Source organism: Ovis canadensis, chromosome 11 (genome assembly GCF_042477335.2).
Source record: "Ovis canadensis isolate MfBH-ARS-UI-01 breed Bighorn chromosome 11, ARS-UI_OviCan_v2, whole genome shotgun sequence".
NCBI lineage: Eukaryota > Metazoa > Chordata > Mammalia > Artiodactyla > Bovidae > Ovis > Ovis canadensis.
Window position 1 is genome coordinate 13,794,898 of NC_091255.1, and position 25,440 is coordinate 13,820,337.

The following is a 25,440-nucleotide window of genomic DNA, read 5'->3' on the forward strand; positions in this document are numbered from 1 at the left end:
GAAAATAATCAGACAGAAACTTTATTTAGATGGCATGGGGATGTGGTATCCCAATGTCAATCTCAAATTTCAAAGGATCCTATGGATTAAAAGATACTGTCTTTAAATATGCATATTTTTTCTCCTCATTAAAAAAAAAAAGACCTGTGAATTAAGATTAGAAATATGACTGTAACTGCACTTGACAGACAAGTCATTTAAAGAAAAATCTTGGTCCCATTAGAATGTCTTTCTACTTTTAGCATGTCTTTGCCTTATTGATTAGCATTCCTGGCATTTCTGAACATTTTTGTCATAAAAGCATGGTTTTTGTGTATGGTCATCAGATTCTTCCCTTCAAGTGAGAGACTTGTCAGTGAAGAATGAAGTGATCCGTACAAAGATGCAGAAAGCGTAAAGAAGATAAATCTATATGAACTGAAGCAGCAGCAGCGGTTGATCACGGCCTGACTGAATGCGTGCTGGCCATGAATACTAGCAGAGATGCATACAGTGTCACTTCAGGGGCTTTTAAGAAACTAGCCATTTGCTCATGATGAGTCCCCAGAAATGCTTCTTTTCTGCTTAAAATAGAAAGATGTATTCATTAAGAAGCAAGAGAAACTCCTAGTTGCCCTATGTTAATCTGCAGAGGAAATAATTATAGAATTTGGGGCCAAGGTCTTATTTTGTACAACTTGTGTTAAAATATTGGAGGTAAATATAAAAACAGCATACTTAGAGCTGTTCTCAAAGAATGCAAAGTAAATGGTGATCGAGTAAGGTTTTATTTCATTCATAGTTGCTCTTCCTGATTTTTGCTCTGCTGCTTGCTGAGACTTTGAAAGTGAAGTCAATGGTTTGTTGTTATAGCTTAATTACTTTCTAAAGAAGTAAGCTACCTGTGCCATGAGTCTGTTCTTTGGCAGAGGAGACTTCAAAGGAGACTTGATGAGTCAGTACCAAAAACTGATCCAATTACAACCCTTAATAGTACTCAGGGGTGGAACCAAGAGATGGAAACCCTGTCTTCTAAAGGAGTACCACCCATGTATGAGCAGTAAACTCTTTGCAACCCCATGGACTGTAGCCCACCAGGCTCCTGTGTCCATGGAATTTTCCAGGCAAGAATACTGGAGCGGGTTGCCATTTTCTTCTCCTGGGGATGTTCCCGACCCAGAAAGAGATCAAAATGTGTCTTGGACCTTTTATATTGGCAGGCAGATTCTTTACCACTGGCGGCACCTGGGAAGGCCAACCTACCCATAACTGGAATATAAGAGAATGGGCTGCCTCAACCTGAACCTGTTTTGTTGGCATGATGAGGATAAAAATGTACTCATTTACAGAAATATGGTCAAATAATTGCTTGCTTACTTCAATCTGCATTTTTTTACATCTGACTAATTATTCTCAACCCCACTACAGAGCTGGAAGCTAAGTTTAGCCAATTATTTGGCCATTTATGTGTAGTGCACAAAATTCTTAATTAATGAAATAAAATACCACAATCCAAGGCAAATCACTTTGCTAAGCTTTCAGACTTCATAAGGTATTTTGTCTTGTGCGAGAGCTACTTGCAAACCCCTGCTGATCTGGCGCTCATATAGCAATTCCCTGTAGAACTGAGCAAAAGAATGTCAAGGGAGCCAATTAAGGAAACTTTGAGCCCAAATAGAATAGCGGGGGCCATCTTGTCCATCCTTCTACCTCCAGGCAAAAACCATCCGCTGCACCACAAGTTTTGGCGTGAATCCTGCTGACAAAAACGCTCACCACATGTAAATGGCAAGTCATAATCCATTTAATGCAACTAAAGCAGATTGTTAACTGAAGACTTATTTATTGTGTTCTAAGATGCTGAATATGAAAGCTCATCTGAATTGTTTTAATTTCCTCCTTTCTAGACAATTACTTTGTACAAGCAACATACTCAAATGATTGTAAAGTGGTGGGAATTCTGTGCCCAGGAAATAAAGTTATCTTTATCATCTTATTAAATGTATTTTTGGTTTCCTTTCACTGTAGGTCTACCTTACGGGTGGGAGGAAGCTTACACAGCAGATGGAATCAAGTATTTCATCAAGTAAGTACAAGCATCCCAACCAAGGAAGCAGTTTTCTTCACATCTGGAGAGAACCTAGAAGTTGCAGAATAATCAGTAAAACCAAGAAGCCCTCTTGGAGGTTACAGAAATTAGTAACAAGAAATGAAAGTTTGCCATTTTCATCTCATGTGATTTAAATGTTAATATCATTTAGGGACGAGAAACCTAATAATTAATTCAAGGGAAACATCAAAAACTTGGAACAAGACTGTCATTTAAACCTAAATGTTACTACCTGAATTCATTTCTGGCTAAAAGTATTAATATTTATGCAAAGTTAATATCTGTTGAAAAAATCTGTTTTGTGGCTTAAAACTTATTAACAATAATACTAATAACAATCAACATTTTTCATGCTTCACGATATACACAGTTCATTCATTCTGCGAAGATTCTTTGAGCGTTTGCTGTGTGGCAGGCAATATTCCATACTATAGTGAAATACATAGACCGTTTCTCTGCTATTAGGGAATTTACTTAATAGGGGAGAAAACATTCAATATATAACTGAACAGATAAATGAGACAGTATAAGAACAGATCCCATCTCACTGGATTCTCAGAACATCCTTCATGTATAGATGAAGAAAATAAGTACTAGAGCAGTTGCCCAAAAATCCACAGCTAACTAAATCACCCAACCAGAAGAGAATCCAAGTCTTCTGCCACCAGGATTCTCTCTGCTGTACTAGACTGTCACTGACAGAGACCTTTCTTTTAAAGTCCTAGCAGAAATGCATTTTCTAGCTGCTGGGCACTGTGCTCTGGGTAACCCTTCTCATGTCAGAGTTGGAGTTAGAACACAAAGGGGACTCCCAACTGACTCTTCAGATCTCAAGAGACTTTCTTACATGGCCTTTTTTAAGCAAATGATCCTTGATGTACACGTGGCGAGGAAAAGAGAGATGTGTCCTTGCTGCTCTTTCAAACGTACAAGTATTTTTCTAAGCAATATCCACATTTTGAATTTTTAACTTCTGTGATTTTACATAGATTCCCACATCTCTCTTCATCTCAGTTTTCTCATCAAAAAATAAGGGGGATTTTACGTGCTTTGTAGAGTTGTTAAATGTTAAGCACCTACCGTAAAATTTTGAACACAATAGATGCCTAATAAGACAGTCGTCATTAATTTACAATATGGAGAAAACATCATGGTGGAAAAAAGAGCAGGAAAAATTGTATGACATTTAAAACATTGAAAATTCAAAAGCTTCATATTTTAAAAACATTTAAGGGAAAGCCAGGGGTAAAGCTGGCAAAGTATTTTCTTGATTTATTTTTCTTTTGGTCTCTAGCAAAAAGTAATTAACAAAGCAAAGGTGTAGCTTATAACACATGAAGGAGAAAGGGACTTTGGGAGCAAAGAACTCAAGAATTCCATGTACAGATTACGTTTAGGGTCACTTCCCAAATCGTAACTCTTCCAGAAGGAACATTTTGCTTCAATATGCTGTTTTAAGTATGTTTATTCCTGAAAGACTTGAATCACTATTGTATAGGGATGGCAAGAAAATGAAAAATCACATTCAAATTTATGTCAGTTGGTAAAGAATCTGCCTGCAATGCCAGAGACCCCAGTTTGACCCGGATTGGAAAGATCCCTTGAAGAAGGGATAGGCTACCCACTCCAGTATTCTTGGGCTTCCCTGGTGGCTCAGCTGGTAGAGAATCTACCTGCAATGCGGGAGACCTGTGTTTGATTCCTGGGTTGGGAAGATCCCCTGGAGAAGGGAAAGGAAAGGCTACCCACTCTGGTATTCTGGCCTGGAGAATGTCCAAGGGGTCACAAAGAGTCGGACACGACTGAGCAAGTTTCACTTCACTTTTCTTTCTTATGTTCACTTTGTAATGCATACGGGAATAAATGTAGGGATGAGGGATGATGCTTAGCAACCAGGCATCTGTTAGGTATTGGGTTTTGTTTTTATGCATTGTATCATGTAATCTTCCTAACAATGTGGAAAGTGGGCATTGCTCAGCTCTTAATAGGATGATATGATGGTGGTGAGCTGCATCCTGCTCTCAACCATGCCTATCTCCTAGAAGATCCCCAAAAGAAGTGCTCCACCAAAGGAAGGCGAATTAGCCTTCACTGTAAACCAGGGTTCTTAATTCAGAGGCCTTTGAAAAATGTAAGTAAAGGGGTCTGGACCCAGTGGGGAACTCCTTCACCCCAGCTGCGCCTTAGCCATCTGTCAGTATCCTGACACGCAGCTGTGTCAGAGCCTACCCAGTGCCCTGTGAGGGAAGGATGCTAACGGCACCATCACCCACCACCAAAGAAAATGAGGGGGAGAGAGACGTGAGTGTGAGAGGGTCAGAGTGAGTGTGCCCCATCGCCTGGGACCCAGAGGTTTAAGCCACTGTCCTTTGTGGGCTAGAACAGTAGCCTCAGGCTGGGCTTCTGCTACAAAGGAGAATAGCATCCAAGGAGAGGAGGAAAGAGAAGTAAGCAAGCCCTTTAACTGCCTTGAGATCTAGCTCAGTCTCTGTGAAGAAATAGAAAGAGACACTGCATTTGTATAGTCCACTCTCGTCACAGAAAACACATTCCTTAGGGAGTTCTCCTCCTTGACCTTAATCTTGACTCCTACCAAAAGCATAAAAGAGATAAGATATTTTAAAGCATAGTGGTGGGTATCCTTGTCTCTCCATTACCACTGGAGAAACTGTCATGCAGTAGTAAAATTTCAGAGTCAAGATACAGATCTAGGGTTGTCTGAGTCCAAGCCATCCCCCCAAAACACGCCCCCATGTGGCACCTCTCCATCTCCTTATTTTAACATGGAGTGTTTACATGTGATCGGAAAAATTTATAAACAGATCTTGATTCAGTTAGATTTCTATACTTGTCTCATGGAAGACATGAGACATGTCTCATGGGGTGCTTACCATCCAGCACCAACATTTATTTTAGTTTAACTATTCTTAATGGATGTCTTATTCTAAAAGTACTGCATGCTTCCCTACCTTCTTATATCAAGGCCAGTGAACAAAATCATTATGAACATCTGTCTTATACACAATTCAGTCAGTTCTTCAGGGGAATATTAAGCAGTATAAGCTGGAACAGAGACAGAGCTGTCATCTCCCCCTGCTCTCAACATGCCTGGCCATCTCCTTATCTCCATTCCCCTTTTTTATCCTCTACACACTTTACCATCTTCCCCAGGAGTTTCTTATTTGAGGAAGACAGGATGCCAAATAATCAGACTAATTTGAATTGCTTGTAAATAGTCCTTCAGTGCCTGATGGCATAAAAGAACACGCTTGCAATGTAGGAAACCTGAGTTCGATTCCTGGGTCAGGAAGATCCCCTGGAGGAGGAGATGGCAACCCACTCCAGTTTTTTGCCAGGATAATCTCATGGACAGAGGATCCTGGTGGGCTGCCATCCATGGAGTCACCAGAGTCTGATACAACTTAGTGACTAAACCACCACCAGTCCTGAAGTGTGAGTCTCCAGGGGATTATATATGAATCAAATGTGTAAGTTCTAATGCTGGTGCATTTGTTTGAGAAAGGCCATCTGGTGTAGGGAAAAGAGCATGGACTTTGAATTTGCAGCAAGTTGGGTTCAAGTGCTGGTGGCTGCATAGAATTGCTGAACAACCTCGGCCTGTGTGCTTAACCTCTTTGTGCTTTAATGTCTACATTTATAAAATGGAAAGACTATTACCCTTCAGAGAGTGAACTCCTCACAGAATGAATGCGTTTATGTATGTAAAGAAAGTATCATGACACCTGACCCAGAGCATACACTTTGAGCCAAGTGTTAGGCCTCTTCACTCCCTCCTCACTGCCATCTCCATGAGGGTTTCATCTCAGCTCCTAGCTACATCAGGTGGGTTGCTAAATAAGTAATGTCCGAATAAGCAAGCATCCACTCTATGTCTTCCTTGAAACTATTTAGACTTTTATTTTTTCATCTTTCTACTCTCCCAACCAAAATTTTGAGCCTGGATAGACTGTGTTCCCTTTTGAGTAGGAGTAGTTCATTTACCCGGAGAAGGCAATGGCACCCTACTCCAGTACTCTTGCCTGGAAAATCCCATGGATAGAGCAGCCTGGTGGGCTGCAGTCCATGGGGTCACTAAGTTTCGGACATGACTGAGCGACTTCACTTTCACTTTTCACTTTCATGCATTGGAGAAGGAAATGGCAACCCACTCCAGTGTTCTTGCCTGGAGAATCCCAAGGACGGGGGAGCCTAGTGGGCTGCCATCTATGGGGTCGCACAGAGTCAGACACGACTGAAGCGACTTAGCAGCAGCAGCAGTTCATTTACCACGTGAATCATATTTTGGAGGTAAGAATAGCAAATAATGAACTCAGGTCATTGCCTCTATCACCTTTACTTAGAAAGAACAGTGACTGAAATCACCTTTCCAGAACACTGGAGTAGATGATAGTCTGTGTACATACAGCCTCTTCCCTGAGATTGACACCTGTCAGTGTCTTCCCAGAAATTGAATGATTCCATCTGGTGGAAGCCTAGCCTCAGGCGAAGGAATAACTGTCAGTGCTGTCCCGAGAGCACCTAGATGAAGACGGTCCTCACTGAATATTCCGATCCACCCACACGTCCATTGCACATGCATTAACACTTTGTAGTCAGTCATCTGCTTACATTCTGACACAAGAGAAGAAAGCATTTTACCTGGTGTAAACAAGTACAGTCAAAATGCTGGCATTGTTAGAGCCAGCGTTTCACGGAATTAACAAACTTCTATATATGCATATGTGTATATACAAATATTTGTATTTGCATATGCAAATAGGCAGAGCTTACTCACTTGCTATATATGTCAATGCATTCAAGGGAAATTTTTCTTATTTTCTCATTAGAGAAAGAGCTGTAGCATTCTTCTATTCAATGACAAAATGCCAGTTATTTCGATGTTGCTGTAATGAAACTAGTGAATCTGACCATCTTACCACCCAACTTCTTATCTTCCATTTGTAGTTATATACTATTACATATTTACAATAGTTTTTTGACATCATTTCAGTTTAAAAGTTCATATACTTTGCATGTTATAATTTAACAAAATTATTATAAGATCTATGTTTAATAGTAAAAAATGAACTTAAATATTACAAACTAGAATAGCTGCTACATTGCTTTCATTGAACTCTTTTTTCTGTTGAAAAAAATAGAGATTCACTGTGATCAATAGCCTTGATTTCATGTATTAATTCTCTATCGCTGCTTAATAAATTCCCACAAATTTTGTTGCCTTAAACAGTAAACATTTATTTTCTTACCCAAGTTTCAGAGGGTCAAGAACCAGAAGTGCTTTTGCTAGCTCATTCTGATTCTCTCTCTGTCTGTGTTTCTCATGAAGTTGTAATCAAGCTCTTAGCGAGGTCTGGGAATTGAAGAGTAGCTTAGTGGGGCTGGAATATTTGTTCCAAGCTCACATGAGAGGTTTCGGTTCCTCACCGTACCTGGACCTTTCTCCATTGATAGGGTCATAGGGCTGCACAAACATGGCAGCTGGCTTACTCGGAGCAAGGAACAAAAGAAACAGTGAGAGAAAGAGAAACACCAAAACAAGAGCTGCAGTGGGTTCTATAACCAATCTCAGAAGTGAGCGACTTCCTTTCTGCCGTGTGCTGCTATTCACACAGACCCCGGTACAGTCTAGGAGGCAGCTACGTAAGAGTGTCCATGCCAGAAGGTAAGGAGCTGTCCTAGAGGACAGTGCTGTTTCACAGTGTAGTGTGTGTAATATATTAATAATTAAATCATAATATAATCTATACATCTGTACAAACAACACAAAAATCTCAATATCATATTCTTGCTTGAAAGATTAAGTTGTACTGTTGCTGATTTTTTCAAGTAGGTATAATCATTGGTTTTTAAAAGTGACTCATACTTGACTTATGGTTCCTTTTTGCTGATACACCTTTATATCAGATCCTGAAACCTGAAATAGCACTCCTCATGTTATAAAACCTGTTCTCCATTACATAGGAGATATTAACTTCCAGTATTACCACTGCATATCAGTAAAACCTGAGCAGTCTGTGATTTCTGCATCAAACAGAAGTTTCTGTCTTATAGCAGAGAAGGCAAATAGATTTCAACTCACTTTCTCAAGTGTTGCTTATGAAGAATTCTGGGGCCACAGTCAACCTCACTGACGTGTGTCTTGACCCATCAGCAGTGTCTGCTGTGGGTGCCAGGGGAAGAGACGTGTGGGACACGTGCCACATCTTGTGGTCTCTGGTCTTCCAGAGCATGTTGCCAACATAGGAACTCTGTGGGATAAGCAGTAATAATGCAGGCTGTAGTTTGGAATGAAAAGTTAAACAGTGATGCCTCCTCCCAAAACAAGCACAGTACATAAGAGCTTTGCCTTTATGACTTCAAAGGAAAGCTGATTTCCAATGGGCCTGTTTTCCTCATATCTTTCTAGTCCGAGTTCATTAGCTACCCTAAATGATAGTCTGAATTTGGGTTGTTAAAGTGGTAGTCAGTCATGTCTAATTTTTTGTGACCTCGTGGACTGTAGCCCACCAGGCTCCTCTGTCCATGAGATTCTCCAGGCAGGAGTACTGGAGTGGGTAGACATTCCCTTCTCCAGAGGATCTTCCCAACCCAGGGATCAAACCCAGGTCTCCTGCATTGCAGGCAGATTCTTTACCATCTGAGCCACCGGGGATGCCCAGCTTGGGGTAGAATATCCTATTAGGTTGTTTCCAGGCAGGAAAAAATATAGATCATAACCTGTATATGAATGAAATTTGTCATTGTCAGCCTGCTGTATTAATTAAAGGCTTAAGTTACATTCATCATCTCATTTATAAAATAATGCATGTAGTAATTCTAATGTGACTAGAAATTAGGAAAATTAGAGAAGGGAGGGTGGAAAGCAAGGGATGTTTTCTGGACTGGAAATAAAAAGCTGCTACTTTTAAGTTTTCCTAAATCCTTGGCAGATGATTTTTTTTAATTTATATATTTTTAACTGAAGGATAATTGCTTGACAATATTGTATTCGTTTTGCAAGGAGTCGCACACGACTGAGACACTAAGCACACACACACGTTGACTGAAGCAGCCATAGGTATACATATGTCCCCTCCCTTTGGAACCTCCCTCCCACCCTCTCCCACCCCTCTAGGTTGTCGCGGAGCCCCAGTTTGAGTCCCCTGGGTCATACAGCAAATTCCCACTGGCTATCCACTTTGCAGACGATAGTGTGTCTATTTCCATGACACTGTCTATATTCATTCCACCCACTCTGTCCCCCGTCCCGTGTCCATACTCTGTTCTCTATGTCTGTTCTCCCTTGCTGCTTGGCAGATGATTTGAACTCCACTTTAGTAGATACTGTCAGGAGCCCTCCCTCTGAAGACCTCATTAATTTGGCTGCTTTGATTAATTTTGAATGAGTTAAGAGAAACCCACAGACAGACCTCTAAAGTTTAAGTCTCGCTTGATGAACTGTTAGGGCAATTTCTATGCTCCTAACTTCAGCATCAGTAAGGAGCAATGGGGTAGGCTCTTCAGTCCTGAGCATTTCATTCTTAATAAAACTGTAATGAAGAAACCAGCAGAGGACTTGAGGAAGGGAATATGGAGCTTTTTAACGGTTTGTCTCCAAACATTTCTTAGCTATGAGTAAATTGTAAGGTGTTGAAACCAGGTTTGGATGGACACATCTATGTGATAACTGGTTTAGAATATCCAGTAACTAGTACAGTACCTGGTAGGTGTACCGGCTGAATAAATATTAATATTTATCAAATGAGTGAGTACTGTCTTTAAGGAAGCAGTTTCGGGGGGAAAAATATGGCCTTTCATATCAGAAAGAGCTGGTTTTGTTTTTTTGTTTTGCTGCATGTGTGGCTTGTGGGATCTTAGTTCCCCGACCAGGAATCAAACCTAATTCCTGGACCACCAGGGGATTTCCCAGACCTAGTATCTAATGTTTACGCCACCATTTTTTGGTGTAAACTTGGTGTAATTGATATTATTTCAGTTGTCTGTACTCCCATTTCTCATCGAAAAACAAAGATAGCAGTTTATCCAGTTTGAGAGTTGAACAAAATAACTCACCTGCCACAAGGTGAGGGCATAACAGATGTTGGTTTCCCCTAGCTCCCCTTCCATTATTCTACTGCTATTTGCCAGTGGAGGAGTTTTAAATGACAGCGTTTGCACAGTTGCAAATAGAAACCAACAGCCAAAACCTACCCCATACCCCTCCCCAGCCAGCCAGAGCTGTGTGACAGGAGCAGAGAGATGGGTGCTCAGGAGCCTGAGACGCCTGCGCTGGATATTCTATAAATACGACACGGGGCGTAGCCGCATGAAGCCTGGGATGAGCAACTGTCATTCAGACAGAAGGCCAGCCAGCTGTCCAAGGTTGCTCAGAATGCCAGAGCCCACTGAAATGAATAAAACATCCAGATCCAAACAGACACCATCAAACACTTTCCCCCGCGCTTCCCCCCCGCCCCCCGCATTTAACCAATGACAGGTATGACTGAGGCAGGAAGCATGGGTTTTTTTTTAGCTTTTTATCAGAAAGATATAAAAAAAATCTTTAGAGGTTGTGTGAAGTACTTTAGAAATCATTACCTTTCCAGGGTTATACTTTTTTCTTGATTTATATTTTGTTTAATTGTTTTTAATTTTGGAAATTCTAAAAATACAGAAAGTATGATAAATAATAAAATATTATCCAGTACCCACTGACATTTTATTATATTTTCTTTCAGTATTTTTTAATTAAAAAATAGGACATTTTAGATCAAACTGAAATCCCCTTTGTTCTCCGTTCTCTGTCTTATCCCATCCCTGGGGACAATTGCTATTATGAATTTAAGATATATTCTTAAAATATTTTTAATACTTTTTATGTGCAGAGGACATATGAATGTATTTTAAATGTACAAGAGGGACAGTTTACCCTACATATTTTTTTGTATCTATCATCTTACAAGTTGCTTTTCTCATTCAGTATTGATTTAACCATGAATATCTTGATTAGTGAATGAGCCTTATTTGTTTTATATTATTTATGGTATTTGTAGGGTTATATTAAATACTTTCATTTAGCCGAATGTGAAATCTTCTCTGCCTCCAAGACCCTTTATTTAAGCTGCTCAATAAATACTAACTTTTTTGTCACTTTCCCTTCCAAATTTGGTCGCTGCACAGACTGGGTGGCTTAAACTGGGTCAGAACTTTTTTCTCACAGTTCTGGAGGCTAGAAGGCCAAGATCAAGATGCCTTCGGGATTCACATCTTGCGAGGACCCTCTTCTGGGTGTAGACAACTGCCTTCTCGCTATGGCCTCTTCTCTGTGCATGGAAAGAAAGGTCTAGAGTGTCTTCCTTTTCTTACGAGGACACTAATCTCACTGGATCAGGGTCTCACCCCCATGATCTCACTGAATCTTAATCATCTCCACAAAGGCCGCATTCTCCAACAGACCCGCATTAGGGTTTAGGGCTGCAACATAGAGCTGGGAGGAGCGGAGGACCCAATACATTCCGTAACAGTTGCTTCTCCCTTAAATTACTTTCCAGAGATCTCTAGTTCCTTTTTCTTCAGCCAATAATCTCCAACACAATATAGCATATAATCTTTCTTGCTGTGTATTTGCTGAGTTTCATGCAAATTGCAAGAATTGATACACACCCAGTGCCCCTTCTCTCAAGACGCAGTCTTCAGTGAGAGAAGTAGCTGATGGGGCACCGGGATGTGGTAAGTGGAATAACAGCTCCCCAGTAATATTAATGAGCTAATCCCCAGAATATTTGAGTATATCAGGTTCCACGGCAAAGGGGCCTTAAAGCTGTAGGTGGAATTAAGGTTGCTAATCAGCTGACTTTAAAATAAGGAGGTTATCCTGGATTTTCCATGTGTGACCAAACTAATCACATGAGTCCTCAACAGTAGAAAAGAGAGGCCAAAGGAATGAGTCAAAGGAAAAGATATGACAACCAGAGATATACTGTGTGACTGACTTTGAAAATAGAAGCTGCAGGTCATGGAATGTGGGTGGCCTTTAAAAGCTAGAAAGGAAAGGAGATGAATTCTGTCCTAAAGCCTCCAGAAAGAAATTTAGCCTTGCCAACACCTTGACTTGAGCTCGGTAAGAACCATGTTGGACTTCTGAGCTACAGAACCATTAGTCGGTAAGTTAGCATTTTTTTAAGCACTGTGTTTGAGGCCATGTATTACTGCACCAAGAGAAAACTAATACAGAAAGTCAAAAGTGGAGGGGCGAGAGTGATGCTTATGATGGACCTATTATGTGTCAGGCATGAAACTAGGGAATTTATATGTTTTCTCTATATGTATTAACACTGTTAAGACAGTTCTTATGTTTTCTAGATTGGGAAACTGAGACTCAAAGTTTAAGTAAGTTTCCCTGGGACATACAAGTAATCCAGTGAGTGCCTGTATTTCAGTCACTCAGTCACGTCCAGCTCTTTGTGGCCCCATGGACTGCAGCATGCCGGGCTTCCTGTCCTTCACCATCTCCTGGACCTTGCTCAAACTCGTGTCCATTGAGTGAGTGATGCCATCCAGCCGTCTCATCCTCTGTCGTCATCCCCTGCTGTCTGGGCAGTACACGATTTCAGACCAGGTCTGCATGGTCTGCTCTACTACTGTGTGGCAGGGCACTGGGACTCTCTCAGCTTCAGTTCCTTCAGTTGCCACATGATGTGAAAAGTTTAAGTCTGCTTGGGAAGCAGGCATCACACATAATTTTTATTTATACTGAATGAAGTTTTTATGAATTTTGTGATAAGTGCTTTTAAAATGCTTTAGAGATATAGTCTGTGATCACTGAATTAATCAGTCATATGAAGTACACTCAAGTCGTGACCCCATGGACTGTAGCCCATCAAGCTCTTCTGTCCATGGAATTCTCCAGACAAGAATCCTGGAGTGGGTTGCCATCTCCTTCTCCAATCAGTCAATACATTGCATCTTGTAAAGCTAAAAAGCTCTTTCCAAGTGATGTCATTTAATCCATCCCAGAGCCTCCATATATATTGTTGTTGAAACCAACCCATACAATAGAGCCTCAGAAAGGAATATAACCAAGTGGTAAAATTCTCAGGAGTCAGATTTGGATCCAGATGCTGGCTCTAACATTTACTAGTTTTATTACCTGGGATAATGTATTTCACCTCTCATATATTTTAGCTTCTTCATATCTAAAGTGAGGATAATAAATGTAACTATCTCTCCTTTACAATATAAATATATATCCCACCTGGCTCCTCTGTCCATGGGATTCTCCAGGCAAGAATACTGAAGTGGGTTGCCATGCCCTCCTCCAGGGGATCTTCCTGACCCAGGGATCAAACCCATGACTCATGTCTCCTGCATTGCCAGGCAGGTTCTTTACCACTAGCACCACCTGGGAAGCCCATATATAAAATATAAATATGTAAATATATAAATCAGTATCTATAATATTTATAAAATATAAGCATAAAACAAGATTCTAAAAAACAGTTAAGCCTGTTTATTCACAAAGCCAAGGTGGTACCATTAGAAACCATCAGTATGTAAAGTTCATGAGAAAACGGTAATGGCTGGAGGCATATTTGATTTTTATCCCATAACTTTTCACTATAATTGCAGATTTCTGTTTTGTAGCACTCACTCTCAAGTACCTTTTGCACTTAGGATTATGGATTCCATAACACTGATAAAATACCTCAAGAGTTTAGAGATGGTCTCATATGGGACCCCTCAAAGTTTCCAGTTTTGTAATGCTGTTCTTCTCTAACATAATATGTGTATTTATAGCTTTATTTTTTAGTGTAGTCAGCTTAACTTTGATAGAAAAATAATATTAGGGTTAGTATAAAATTAGTTGAAACTATATATTTCAAATAATTTTAGTTTTTTTTAAGATTTGAAATTTCATAATTTAAAAATAGTCAGAATTTTATTAAACTCATTTTATTGGATAAATTAAATGAAAGCCTTACAACTTGTATTATAATTCTTACTATTTTATTATAATAACATTAAAAATTAAAGTAACTTCTATGTTTCATCTACTTCTACTCATGAGTCATAATTTAATATGGAAACTTTGGCAATGGTCTTGCAGACTTACTTCTAATTAAATTTAGTTTCCATTAATCTATAGTCTGACAAAGTCTTTTAATTACTGACATATGTGGAGTAGCTTGAAAATATGTATTTATTGCCTGTATTTTGTATTTTAGAAAGACAAGCTGTTTGGCTTATAAAAATTTGTACATATATTTACTGGGAAAGTAATAGTCATGGCCTCATCTTGAAATACTCTCTTGTAGTCCTTCAGAGTAACACTAGCTCACATAAGGATGTAGGGGGAGCTGAGAAATGTAGTCTCTGTCTGGGAGCTGCCTCCTGGTGACAACTCTACAGTGTGGGGCGGAGAACGTGAACGTAGGGGACACCGCCAAAGGGCACGTTAGAACGTACAAGTACACCAGCTATAACAGTCTATAAAATCGCCTATTAGAATCTAATAGTTCAGTGTCTAGGTGCCAGTGTCAGTTGGACATGTTCTTAGAGGGCTTCTGAAATTTTTTATCCTATCACCATCAAAAACTGCGTCAGTTTTTGAAAGTTACCCAAAGCTGTCATCTGAGACCATTAAACAGCTTCTCTTTCTGAAAAATTTATTGTATCAGCTTTAGACTTGGGATGTTTTTGGCTATACGATAATTGACAGCAATCTAAGCCTGTGTGTATTACTTGAAAAAATATAATTCATACTTTTAATACTTTTTCAGGGCTTTTCAATATTCATTTTTTGTAAGTCTGGTGGCATAGTAATTTTTTCCAATACTATGCATAAGTAATATATTAGTGTAGCTTTAGATTCTCGTATGTAATGTAATACATAGGCCTAAAGATCTTTTAATTAATTGGATTTTTTTATTTTAAAATATATCTTATGTATTTTTTATAGAGAATGCCATAAATATAGAATAGAAATAAAACTTGTCTTCAGAACCATAGAGATTTGGGATCCTGATAATATTTGATCAGAGCCTCACCGGATTTCCAAATGCCTACTTGCAAAATTCTCAAAGTATTCTGTGATATTTACAGAGTTCATTACTGAGAAATATTCATTTTGATTTTAGGGGTATATTTCCAAAATGATGTAAGAGGGAACTCTCTATACTGTGTATCAGTGGGAACAAACTGCTTGCAATTTTCTCTTAAACATGTTTTAGAATGGATACTTTCTATTCCTAATATGTAGTCATTCTCATAAACAGTGTCTGACAAGATTACATGCTGCATCACCAAGGTTCGGTGACTTTTTTATGTGTTTATTGACATGGTTCACTTTTTGTTCCTGCCTTTTGATTTGTTTTCAATTGGGAATATTTTTTATTAACTTCTTAAATTTTTCATTACTACTTACAGTTTATGGCCAGCTCTTAAAAGTTTTCAGTGATTCCAAGATACTGGTGCCAGAAACATTTTGGATTAACATACTTATTTTTTATTTTCTGATTCATACAAATATTGTATACATAATATTACTCGGCCCTTCATAAAAAATCATAATTACTTTGACTTATTATTCTTCAGGTTTATCTTAAATAGATAAAATAATGCATGTGATCGTGTTAAACTCACAATGACATATAAGTAGTATCATTTACAATGAAAGATTAACAAAAGAACCTCTTTCATCATCACAGACTATTATAAAAATGAATTTCTACAAAACTAGTGCACTTTTTTATCTTTAAACCACTTTTAATAAGCTGTCCTAAATTTTTATTTTGAAAGAAAGCATTTTGCATGCTAGGAGGTAAGAAACATAAGGAGGGTAATTATAATGGGAGTTAAATAATTCACTTATATTTCTTTGCCAGTAAATAAAGCATGTTCTCTTGGGGGTTTTTTAATAAGCTCTAAAATATGTCTTTCAAATTAGTAATATTACAAAAGGAAACATACAACACTGTCATCTTCCTGGCTCAAATATTATTGTTTTCAACAGTAGACTTGGCAGTCATTCAGAGGCAAGTAGTATGAGGCTTTTTAGATTTTCAGATATATCTGAACTGCTGTTGATTGCTCCCCAAATCAGGTCAGATACACTCTATGCAGGAAGAGTTGCCAGAGGTACTGTATGTTCAAATGGAAGATTTTTGTGTTTCATAGTCAGCCTCATTTATTTTCCAGACCTCTCAATTTTTCACAGTAAATAGCAGCATCTCACTTTGTGAACTATGGAGTCTTTATTAATTAAACAGAGTCAACAGCGCTGATTTATTCTCTCTCTTCTCAGTTGAATTACCAAGCACACAAATCAGAGAGGAAATATTTCTAATATAGAATGTTCGCCTAGCCTGTAAATCTGGGATTATCTCATCATACTGATTATGTCAAAGCTCTTCAGTCACCATGCTCACTAGGACGTAAAATTGAATGGTACACACACAAATGGCCCCATTCCAGCATCACAGGAAGAATTCCAAGTTTTTCTTACAGTATTCAGAAAGCCCTAATTATTAAAAAACTTTTTAAAAGGCAGAAAAAACAAACAAACAACAACAACAACCATGATCTTTATTGAATACTTACTTTTTGCCAGGCACTTTTTGCATTTTAGAAGCATTGGTTCTGGGTGGTTTCACAAAAAAGCCAGGTGTGAGATATGTACTTGAAGCATAGAAACTAACCCTCTTGGCTTCAGTTTTATTTTTTCTCTTGTGTTTGCATGTTTGGTGCTAAGGATGTGTTTTCCAGTTGTGAAGAGAAGTATATTGTGAACATTAGAGAATCAATGTTTTATGGCATTATTTTGTATTTGGAGAAAGATCAGATATTGATTTGTTGCTATAAAGTGCCTAATGCAGCTTACTGTCAAGGATGACCCTCTGGCGGTGGGCCTTTCTAATACTGATTGTTCAGAGTCTATAACCACATCTTCTTGAACATTTTACTTTTGCTTATTTTATGTTATCAATTCAGTGGAATGTCCATATATGGGCAGCAATAATATTTCAAGCATGAGAATTTGTTTTTTAATATAAATTCATTTAATTGGAGGTTAATTACGTTACAATATTATATTGGTTTTGCCATACATCAACATTAATCCACCACGGGTGTACACATGTTACCCATCCTGAACCCCCCTCCCACCTCCCTCCCCGTACCATCCCTCTGGGTCATCCCAGTGCACCAGCCCTGAGCACCCTGTATCATACATCGAACCTGGACTGGCGATTTGTCTCACATATGATAATATACATGTTTCAGTGCCATTCTCCCAAACCATCCCACCCTCTCGCTCTCCCACAGAGTCCAAAGACTGTTCTATACATCTGTGTCTCTTTTGCTGTCTCGCATACAGGGTTATCGTTACCATCTTTCTAAATTCCATATATATGCGTTAGTATACTGTATTTTTAAGTCATCCTAGAAAGCCTGCACCGGCACTCACCCCTCGGGTAACTGTGCCTGGTTCTCTTCCTTTCCAGCCTCCCCAGTTAGGAGGCATTGTAGGGGAGGAAAGATTCACAATAATTTATTAAGTCTCAACTTTGGACTAACCTATTACAAATGTGCTGATAAAGAGTAAAGTAAATATACTAAGATATTAAAATTAGCAAAACTATCCCATCAAACTTTCCTTTCAGCTTTAAACGGGTACTTTGCACAGGATGGTGTGTCCTCATTTCCCCTTGCAGTAGTATTCTAGCCCTCTGTGTTAACACTCACTGGTAATTCCTTAAAATCACTTTCAATTTAGGCAGCTTTCCAGCTTTAAAAAACCCTCGAAATGAAGTTAACCTGTGCAAAATCACGTGCTTTGTAGGTTTAGCCTCCATAATAAGAAACTGTGCTAAACCATTTTAAAGAGTTCATAGTAATATGGATTATTGTCAAGAGAATAATATTTCTTTGTGTCACTTAGCCACACTCTGAGGTTTTAGAACTATGAAAATATCTGGCCTTGCTTGCCACTTCCACCTTATTCTTAAACAGTTTAAGTACTTTTAGTCTATCATGAAACTATAAGTGATCTTGCATAGAGAGCTGCATTTTCAATATCTAAACAGAGGAACTGAACAGTTTGTATTGGGGGATATGGAAGGAGTTTAGAGTAAAGGATTGAAAACAAAACAAATCCAGTAATGGCAGTGAGCCTGACCATTGGTATTAAGTCCATCATTTCAGTTATTGTCATCAACAGCCAGTATAGTAAGTGCCTATTTGCAGTCAAGCCCAAACTGTGCTCAATGGCACACTTGTCCCGTGTGTGCTAACAGGCCACGGTAGGTTAAGTATTATTACAACTCTTCAGTCGCTCAGTCGTGCCCAACTCTTTGCGACCCCATGGACTACAGCACGCCAGGCCTCCCTGGCCATCACCCACTCCCAGAACTTGCTGAAACTCATGTCCATCAACTTGGTGATGCCATCCAGCCATCTCATCCTCTGTCATCCCCTTCTGACCTCCTTGCAGTCCAAGGGACTCTCAAGTCTTCTCCAGCACCACAGTTTGAAAGCATTAATTCTTCAGTGCTCAGCTTTCTTTCAGGTCCAACCCTCACATCCATACATGACTACTGGAAAAACCATAGATTTGACTAGACAGACAATTGTCAGCAAAGTAATGTCTTTGCTTTTTAATATGCTGTCTAGGTTGGCCATAGCTTTTCTTCCAAGGAGCAAACATCTTTTAATTTCATGGCTGCAGTCACCATCTGCAGTAATTTTGGAGCCCAAGAAAATAAAGTCTGTCACTGTTTCCATTGTTTCCCCATCTGTTTGCCACAAACTGACAGGACTGGATGCCATGATCTTAGTTTTCTGAGTGTTGAGCTTTAAGCCAACTTTCTCACTCTCCTCTTTCACTTTCATCAAGAGGCCCTTTAGTGCCTGTTTGCTTTCTGCCATAAGGGTGGTGTCATTTGCGTATCTGAGGTTATTAATAGTTCTCTCTGCAATCTTGATTCCAGCTTGTGCTTCTTCCAGCCCAGCGTTTCTCATGATGCTCTCTGCATAGAAGTTAAATAAGCAGGGTGACAATATACAGCCTTCACGGACTCCTTTTCCTATTTGGAACCAGTCTGTTGTTCCAAGTACAGTTCTAACTGTTGCTTCCTGACCTGCATACAGATTTCTCAGGAAGCAGGTAAGGTGTTCTGGTAGTCCATCTCTTGAAGAATTTTCCACAGTTTGTTGTGATTTACACAAAGGCTTTAGTATAGTCAGTGAAGCAGAAGTAGATGTTTATCTGAACTCTTTTGCTTTTTCTATGATCCAGCAGATTTTGGCAATTGGATCTCTGGTTCCTCTGCCTTTTCTAAATCCAACTTGAACAGCTAGAAGTTCTCGGTTCTGTACTGTTGAAGCCTGGCTTGGAGAATGTTGAGCATTACTTTGCTAGCATGTGAGATGAGTACAATTGTGCGATAGTTTGAGCATTCTTTGGCATTGCCTTTCTTTGGGATTGGAATGAAAACTGACCTTTTCCAGTCTTGTGGCCGCTGCTGAGTTTTCCAAATCTGCTGGCATATTGAGCGCAGCACTTTGGCAGCACCGTCTTTCAGGATTTGAAATAGCTCAAGTGGAATGCCATCACCTCCGCTAGCTTTGTTCGTAGTGATGCTTCCTAAGACCCACTTGACTTCTCACTCCAGGATGTCTGGCTCTAGGTGAGTGATCACACCATCGTGGTTATCTGGGTCATGAAGATCTTTTTTGTACAGTTCTTCTGTGTATTCTTGCCACCTCTTCTTAATATCTTCTGCTTCTGTTAGGTCCATACCATTTCTGTCCTTTATTGAGCCCATCTTTGCATGAAATATTCCCCTGGTATCTGTAATTTTCTTGAAGAGATCTCTAGTCTTTCCCATTTTATTGTTTTCCTCTATTTCCTTGCACTGATCACTGAGGAAGGCTTTTTTATCTCTCCTTGCTATTCTTTGGAACTCTGCATTCAGATGGATGTATCTTCCATTTTCTCCTTTGTCTTTTGCTTCTCTTCTTTTCTCAGCTATTTGTAAGGCCTCCTCAAACAACCATTTTGCCTTTTTGGATTTCTTCTTTGGGATAGTTTTGATCACCGCCACCTGTACAGTGTTATGAACCTCTGTCTATAGTTCTTCAGGCACTCTGTCTATCAGATTTAAGTCCCTTGAATCTATTTGTCACTTCCACTGTATAATCATAAGGGATTTGATTTGCTCATACCTGAATGGCCTAGTCGTTTTCCCTACTTTCTTCAATTTAAGTCTGAATTTTGCAATAATAAGTTCATGATCTGAGATACAGTCAGCTCCAGGTCTTGTTTTTGCTGACTGTATAGAGCTTCTTATTTTTGCTGACTGTTTACAGTCTTCTCTATAGACTATATAGAGCTTACTGAATGTATAGAGCTTTTGCTGACTGTACAGAGCTTTACACTGGTCATAGCCAACATCCTCTTCCAACAACGTAAGAGATGACTCTATACATGGACATCACCAGATGGCCAATACTGAAATCAGATTGATTATATTCTTTGCAGCTGAAGATGGAGGTCTATACATAAAATGTGTATTTAAAAAGCCTTGTTAGACACTTTGGAAATGTTATTCTGTGATATTTTAGGAAGTAGGAGATTCTTTCAGATCCACAGTCTTATTGATCTTCATAAGGGCCAGCCGTCGGGCGCACTTGGTCTAAGACATGATGCTGCTCTGAGGTTGAGTCTGGGTAGGATGGGACACAGGAAGTGGATCCAGGATGGGTGGTGTAGCAGGGTAAACCAGGGCTCGAATGAGGATCTCAGGAGAAGGAGCCAGTCAGCCTGTTCCAAAAGCTATCTCTCCAGGACCAAGAAGCTGGTCAGGTAGAGGTGGATTTAGGCGAGACATCCAGCTGAAGGCTGGGATTGGATACGAGTTCTGAGAAACACCATCCCTCAGTAGGGGCACATGCAGTGATGTTTGAGCACCCCATGAAAATGCACCATGTCTTTGTACACTCTTCCTTACCTCTGCTTGTGTTCTTCCCTGAAATGCCTAGTTATTTGTCATGAAAATATGTTAGGTACCATAGATTCAAAGTTGGGAAACCCAGTTCCTGCCCTCACATGCAGTGAGAAGGACTAGGAATAGTCCCTTGTAATATTGTGTGAGCGATAAGGCCATTGGCACAGATTGGAGGAATCTTGAGGGGTATTTGATTCTTTAGAATTAGAGTTAGCTGGATAAACCAGATGGGAAGGAGGAGTATTGTAGCAGAGAAGAAAGTGTGGAGGCAGGTAAAAAGCAAGGTGTTTCATACTGTGGAGTGTGTATTTAATCCAGAAAGCATTAATTGGCACTGAATTTTTAACAGGTGAGCAACAGTGTATGGTTTGTCATTTAGAAAGATCTCTTGGCTAGAGTGGGGAATGAATTAAAAAACCAGAACAGAGGCAGAGAAACAAGCTGTTTCAGTGACCCTAGTCTATAGCGTTGGAAAAGAAGAAAAAGATTCCAGAAATGTTACAGCATGACAGTCACAGGACTTGCTGATGGGTGAGGAAGAGTGAGCAGTTGAAGGTAATGCGTTCTCCTGCCTTGTTTTGTTATTGTTGGTTTTGTTTTACCAAAAATAATGAAATGGGTTTCGTTGAACCGAGAAAACGTATCTAAAGACTTTTAAAAACTACTGGATCCTGTTCCAACTGCTTCGTAATTCAGGGGACTGCAGTAGGGTGGAGGCAGTGTCACCAGGACCACCGCTTGCGTAGTGGCTAGAAGGGTAGTCTCTCCAGTCGTGATTGTGTCTCTTCTTGTGCCTCTTCCCAAGTCACGTAACACAGACTACGTCCTGGATGCACCCCGTGATGAGCGCGCTAAACTTGCCCTGCTCAGAGGAGAATGAAGAGGATTGTTCCAGAGAACCTCCCGACCAGAGGAACTGATGATTTTCCGTGGGAAGCTGTGCCCCATGGTCTTCCAGCGGCTCCATCTCTGCAGATAACTCCGAGATACAAAATCTAAACGAGGAGTAAAACGCACACTGGTTAGTGAAGTTGCGAAATGGAGACTCTGGATTTAAGCTGTTTTTGTAAAACTTTTGGCTATAACTGTATACATTTGCAAAATTGATTGCCGCTATAGTAGTTCTTTAAGAATAATCGAGCCCTATTTTTTAATCATATGTAATTGGATTTTATAATATGTATAAATTTTCATATGTAATTAGATCTTTGTAATTTTGTATTTGGTTCTTTATGGAATATCAGACAGTGGGTTTTATAATTAAGACTGAAAAATTATGTGAACATAGTGAAACACTTTGTTTATTTGATAACTCACTAATCTTTTATACGCATAGCATAGGAAGCTTTAAGCAAGCTTTGGGGAGTTCTTATGGATCACATTTAGACAACTGTCTCACAAGCCACTGGATACAGCTTATATCTTGATGATGCTTTCTAATTTACAAAATGCTTTTCAGACCCTGTCTTATGTAAAGCATACAATGTGCTTATGAGGCAGCTCCAGTGGGTATTTTATAGTTAGGAAAATAACATTCAGAGAAACAAAGCCCCTCTCCTGGAGCTGAGGCTCACACCATTGTCTTCCAGTTCCACACCCAGGCCCCTTTGCCCCGCACTCCGCTGTCCCTGCAGAGGCAGGTCACCCGACACGCGGGGCTGTGGGGCTCTGTTGATACAGCTGAGCTTCACCGCTGTGCAGCCCAGGAGCCACAGAGACTCAGGGGGCATGTCTGCATTTAAACCTAGCTCCCACGTTTAATGGGTCCACACTTCTTTATAAGCCTTTCCCCCACACCCTCAACTGGCAGAGGCAGGGCTTTGTGATGCTGTTACAAAGGGCTTCTTTTCAACAGCTCACATTTTTCTAAAGTCAAATGACTGGCTCCCATCAGGGATTTGCCCAGCTTGGGTTATGCTTGCCGGAGAAGGGGTTTTAGAGGGGCCAATGAACAGAGAATAGAGGGGCATCCAGAATCTGTGTCGAAAGAGACATCTGTCGGCCTCCAGACTGATTATGCTTTTGATCTCATTTTCATTTTATTGTAAGGAGAGTTTCTGGAAGGAATGAGCCATTGACTTGCAGTGCTAAAGATTTTCTCTCCGTTTAGTGATTTAAACCTGGAGCTGGGAAATGAGGGTAGGGGAAGGAATGGAGTTGGGAGGAAGTCATTTTAAATGCTCTGGGCATTAAGTACCAACTGAATAATAAAAAGGGACTTATCCTTACCCAATGTTGTTAATATTGTTAGGTAATACTTAGGAGGAAAGTCAGCAAGAATCATTAAACATCTTTTGATGAAAAAGACTCATTTTTCAAATGAGTTCTTATGTAGAATCTCAATACTTGTAATGGATTTTTTTTTTTAATATTACTGTCTTACTTAAAAGATGGAGGCTTGGAGCTCAATTAAAATAGCAAACCTAAAACTCCTTAGGAGATATACTGTCAGAATTATCGATTATAACCATTTTGTAGATGAGTAAACTGAGATCTTCAGAGTTCACACAGTAAGTCAAACTTAGACCTAGATCCTGAGTCTCCGAGTCTGCTGCTCTTCATATGGTATGTTACATAGACCTATGCTATAAATACATGTGTGCATGTGCTCACACATCCCTGAATATATGTAGGGTTTATAATTCTGTCTTGAATGATAACATAAGTCAAATCCAGGGTGATAGGTAGTCATTAGCCCTGAGAAAAGTTTCAGAATGGCTGCAGAGTTTCCTGCAGAATGACCTGAGTTTCCTCTGACAGCTCTTTGAATATCGGGAAGCTGCAGGGAGACATGTTTTGAGAGAAGGCCCTGAGGGAGCTCTCTCCTTACATCCCTTAGAGATGAGTGAGGTTCTCAAACACCCCAAGTTACTTTTATATGTTAGTATCTATAATCGTGAAAGTACAGAGTATTTGTTGTTGCCGAATTAATGGTATGAAATGTCCCTCCCCTTCTTGGGAATGTTTTTCTAATTAGTTTATAGTGCGGAAAACACAGGGGCCGCTCAAATCACTTGGCATCAACGTTCTCAGGGCACATTTCACTGGCGGAGGCCTCATATGTTGACTTTGCTATTTGGTGGCACTTTCCTCACTGACTCCTAATTGAACACCTAATGGAAAAGGCCTATAAAAATTGTAATATCAGGGACTTCCCTGGCAGTCCAGTGGTTAAGACTGTGAGCTCCCACTTTAGAGGGCATAGGTTTGATCCCTGGTCAGGGAACTAAGATCCCACACGGCACACAGGACACAGCCAAAAAATAAATAATATCTAAAAATAAAATTTAATATTACTTATTGAGCATATTGCCATATGTTTGTGATGGCAATTTGCAAATATTATTTCATTATCTTCTTAAAACAGCCCCATGAGGTAGAAACTATCTCTGATCATCCCCATTTTGTAAAGAAGTTTGCAATTAGAGAGAATTGCTAGTCTTTGCTTCAAGGTCCACACAGCACCCAAGAGTGGAAGCTGGGTCTCAAGGCAGGTTTCCCAGGGCCTGTTCTGGTAAACCACTGCACCACTAAGAACCATTGTATGTGACACTGGAGGGCAGAGCTGGGATCCACGGGTCAATTTTACAAAGAAACAGATGCCAGCTCAGTTCGATAAGGAGCTTTCTGGTAGTTAGGATCCATCAGGACAGAATTCCCCAGGAGGAAATGGAAGCTATGTTCCAGGAAGAGTTCCGTCAGTCTGAACTCCTTATTATGAGACCATTGCTGAGGAGGTTCAGGCTTCTCTGCCTGGACCTGAGCATTCCTCCATATGCCTCTGTGACCTCTAAACCAACAGAGAAATGCCCCAGGAGACGCCCAAAGAAACATAAGGCAGGGACTCATTAAGAATCCTTACTCAACACAGGTAGAGCCCCCCCCCCAGTTAATGTGGAGTGAGTTGACATTTATATAGCCCATCTTTCAAATTCTTCTCCTTTGACTGACTGACTCAGATTTTAGGATTAAAAAAGCCCAATGTTGTTATGTGCTTCCACCTCACTTTACTAAAGAGTGACCTGGCTTATTGACCAAGCACCACCACCATGCCAAGCACGGTACTAGGCACTGGGGGGCAGTAGGGCAATGGCCAACCACTCCTGGGGTCTACTTATTGCTGGTTAAAACGTGGAAAGCTTCCAGGTAGTCAGAATTGAATAGCTTTTCTTTAATTTTAATTTTTAAAATAATCTATTTCCATTTTTAAAAAATCAAGTAGTAGGGAATTGAATGAAGTTAAAAAAATCTCACTTTCTCGAGGTAACCATCAGTAATACTTCGATGGGTATTTTTACTAAAAGGAAGTTATACTGTTAAGTATCTTTGAATTAATATAGTGTAGTT

At 39.8% G+C, this 25,440-nt stretch overlaps 1 protein-coding gene across 5 annotated transcripts in view; it reads left to right on the forward strand.

Annotated features, from left to right (window-relative positions):
* The window catches only part of STXBP4 (syntaxin binding protein 4), a 228,147-nt gene extending 203,768 nt beyond the window's left edge, over nucleotides 1–24,379 (forward strand). For 4 of the 5 annotated variants that reach the window (XM_069602516.1, XM_069602518.1, XM_069602517.1 and 1 more), the window contains exons 18-19: nucleotides 2,008–2,065; nucleotides 21,899–24,379. In XM_069602516.1, coding sequence (XP_069458617.1) covers nucleotides 2,008–2,065; nucleotides 21,899–22,013 — 173 coding nt within the window. In that variant the 3' untranslated portion in view covers nucleotides 22,014–24,379. Of the gene's footprint in view, nucleotides 1–2,007; nucleotides 2,066–7,561; nucleotides 7,774–21,898 lie in introns of those variants that run through there. The other variant, XM_069602520.1, reaches the window with a different exon arrangement.
* The last annotated feature ends 1,061 nt before the right edge of the window (nucleotides 24,380–25,440 follow it).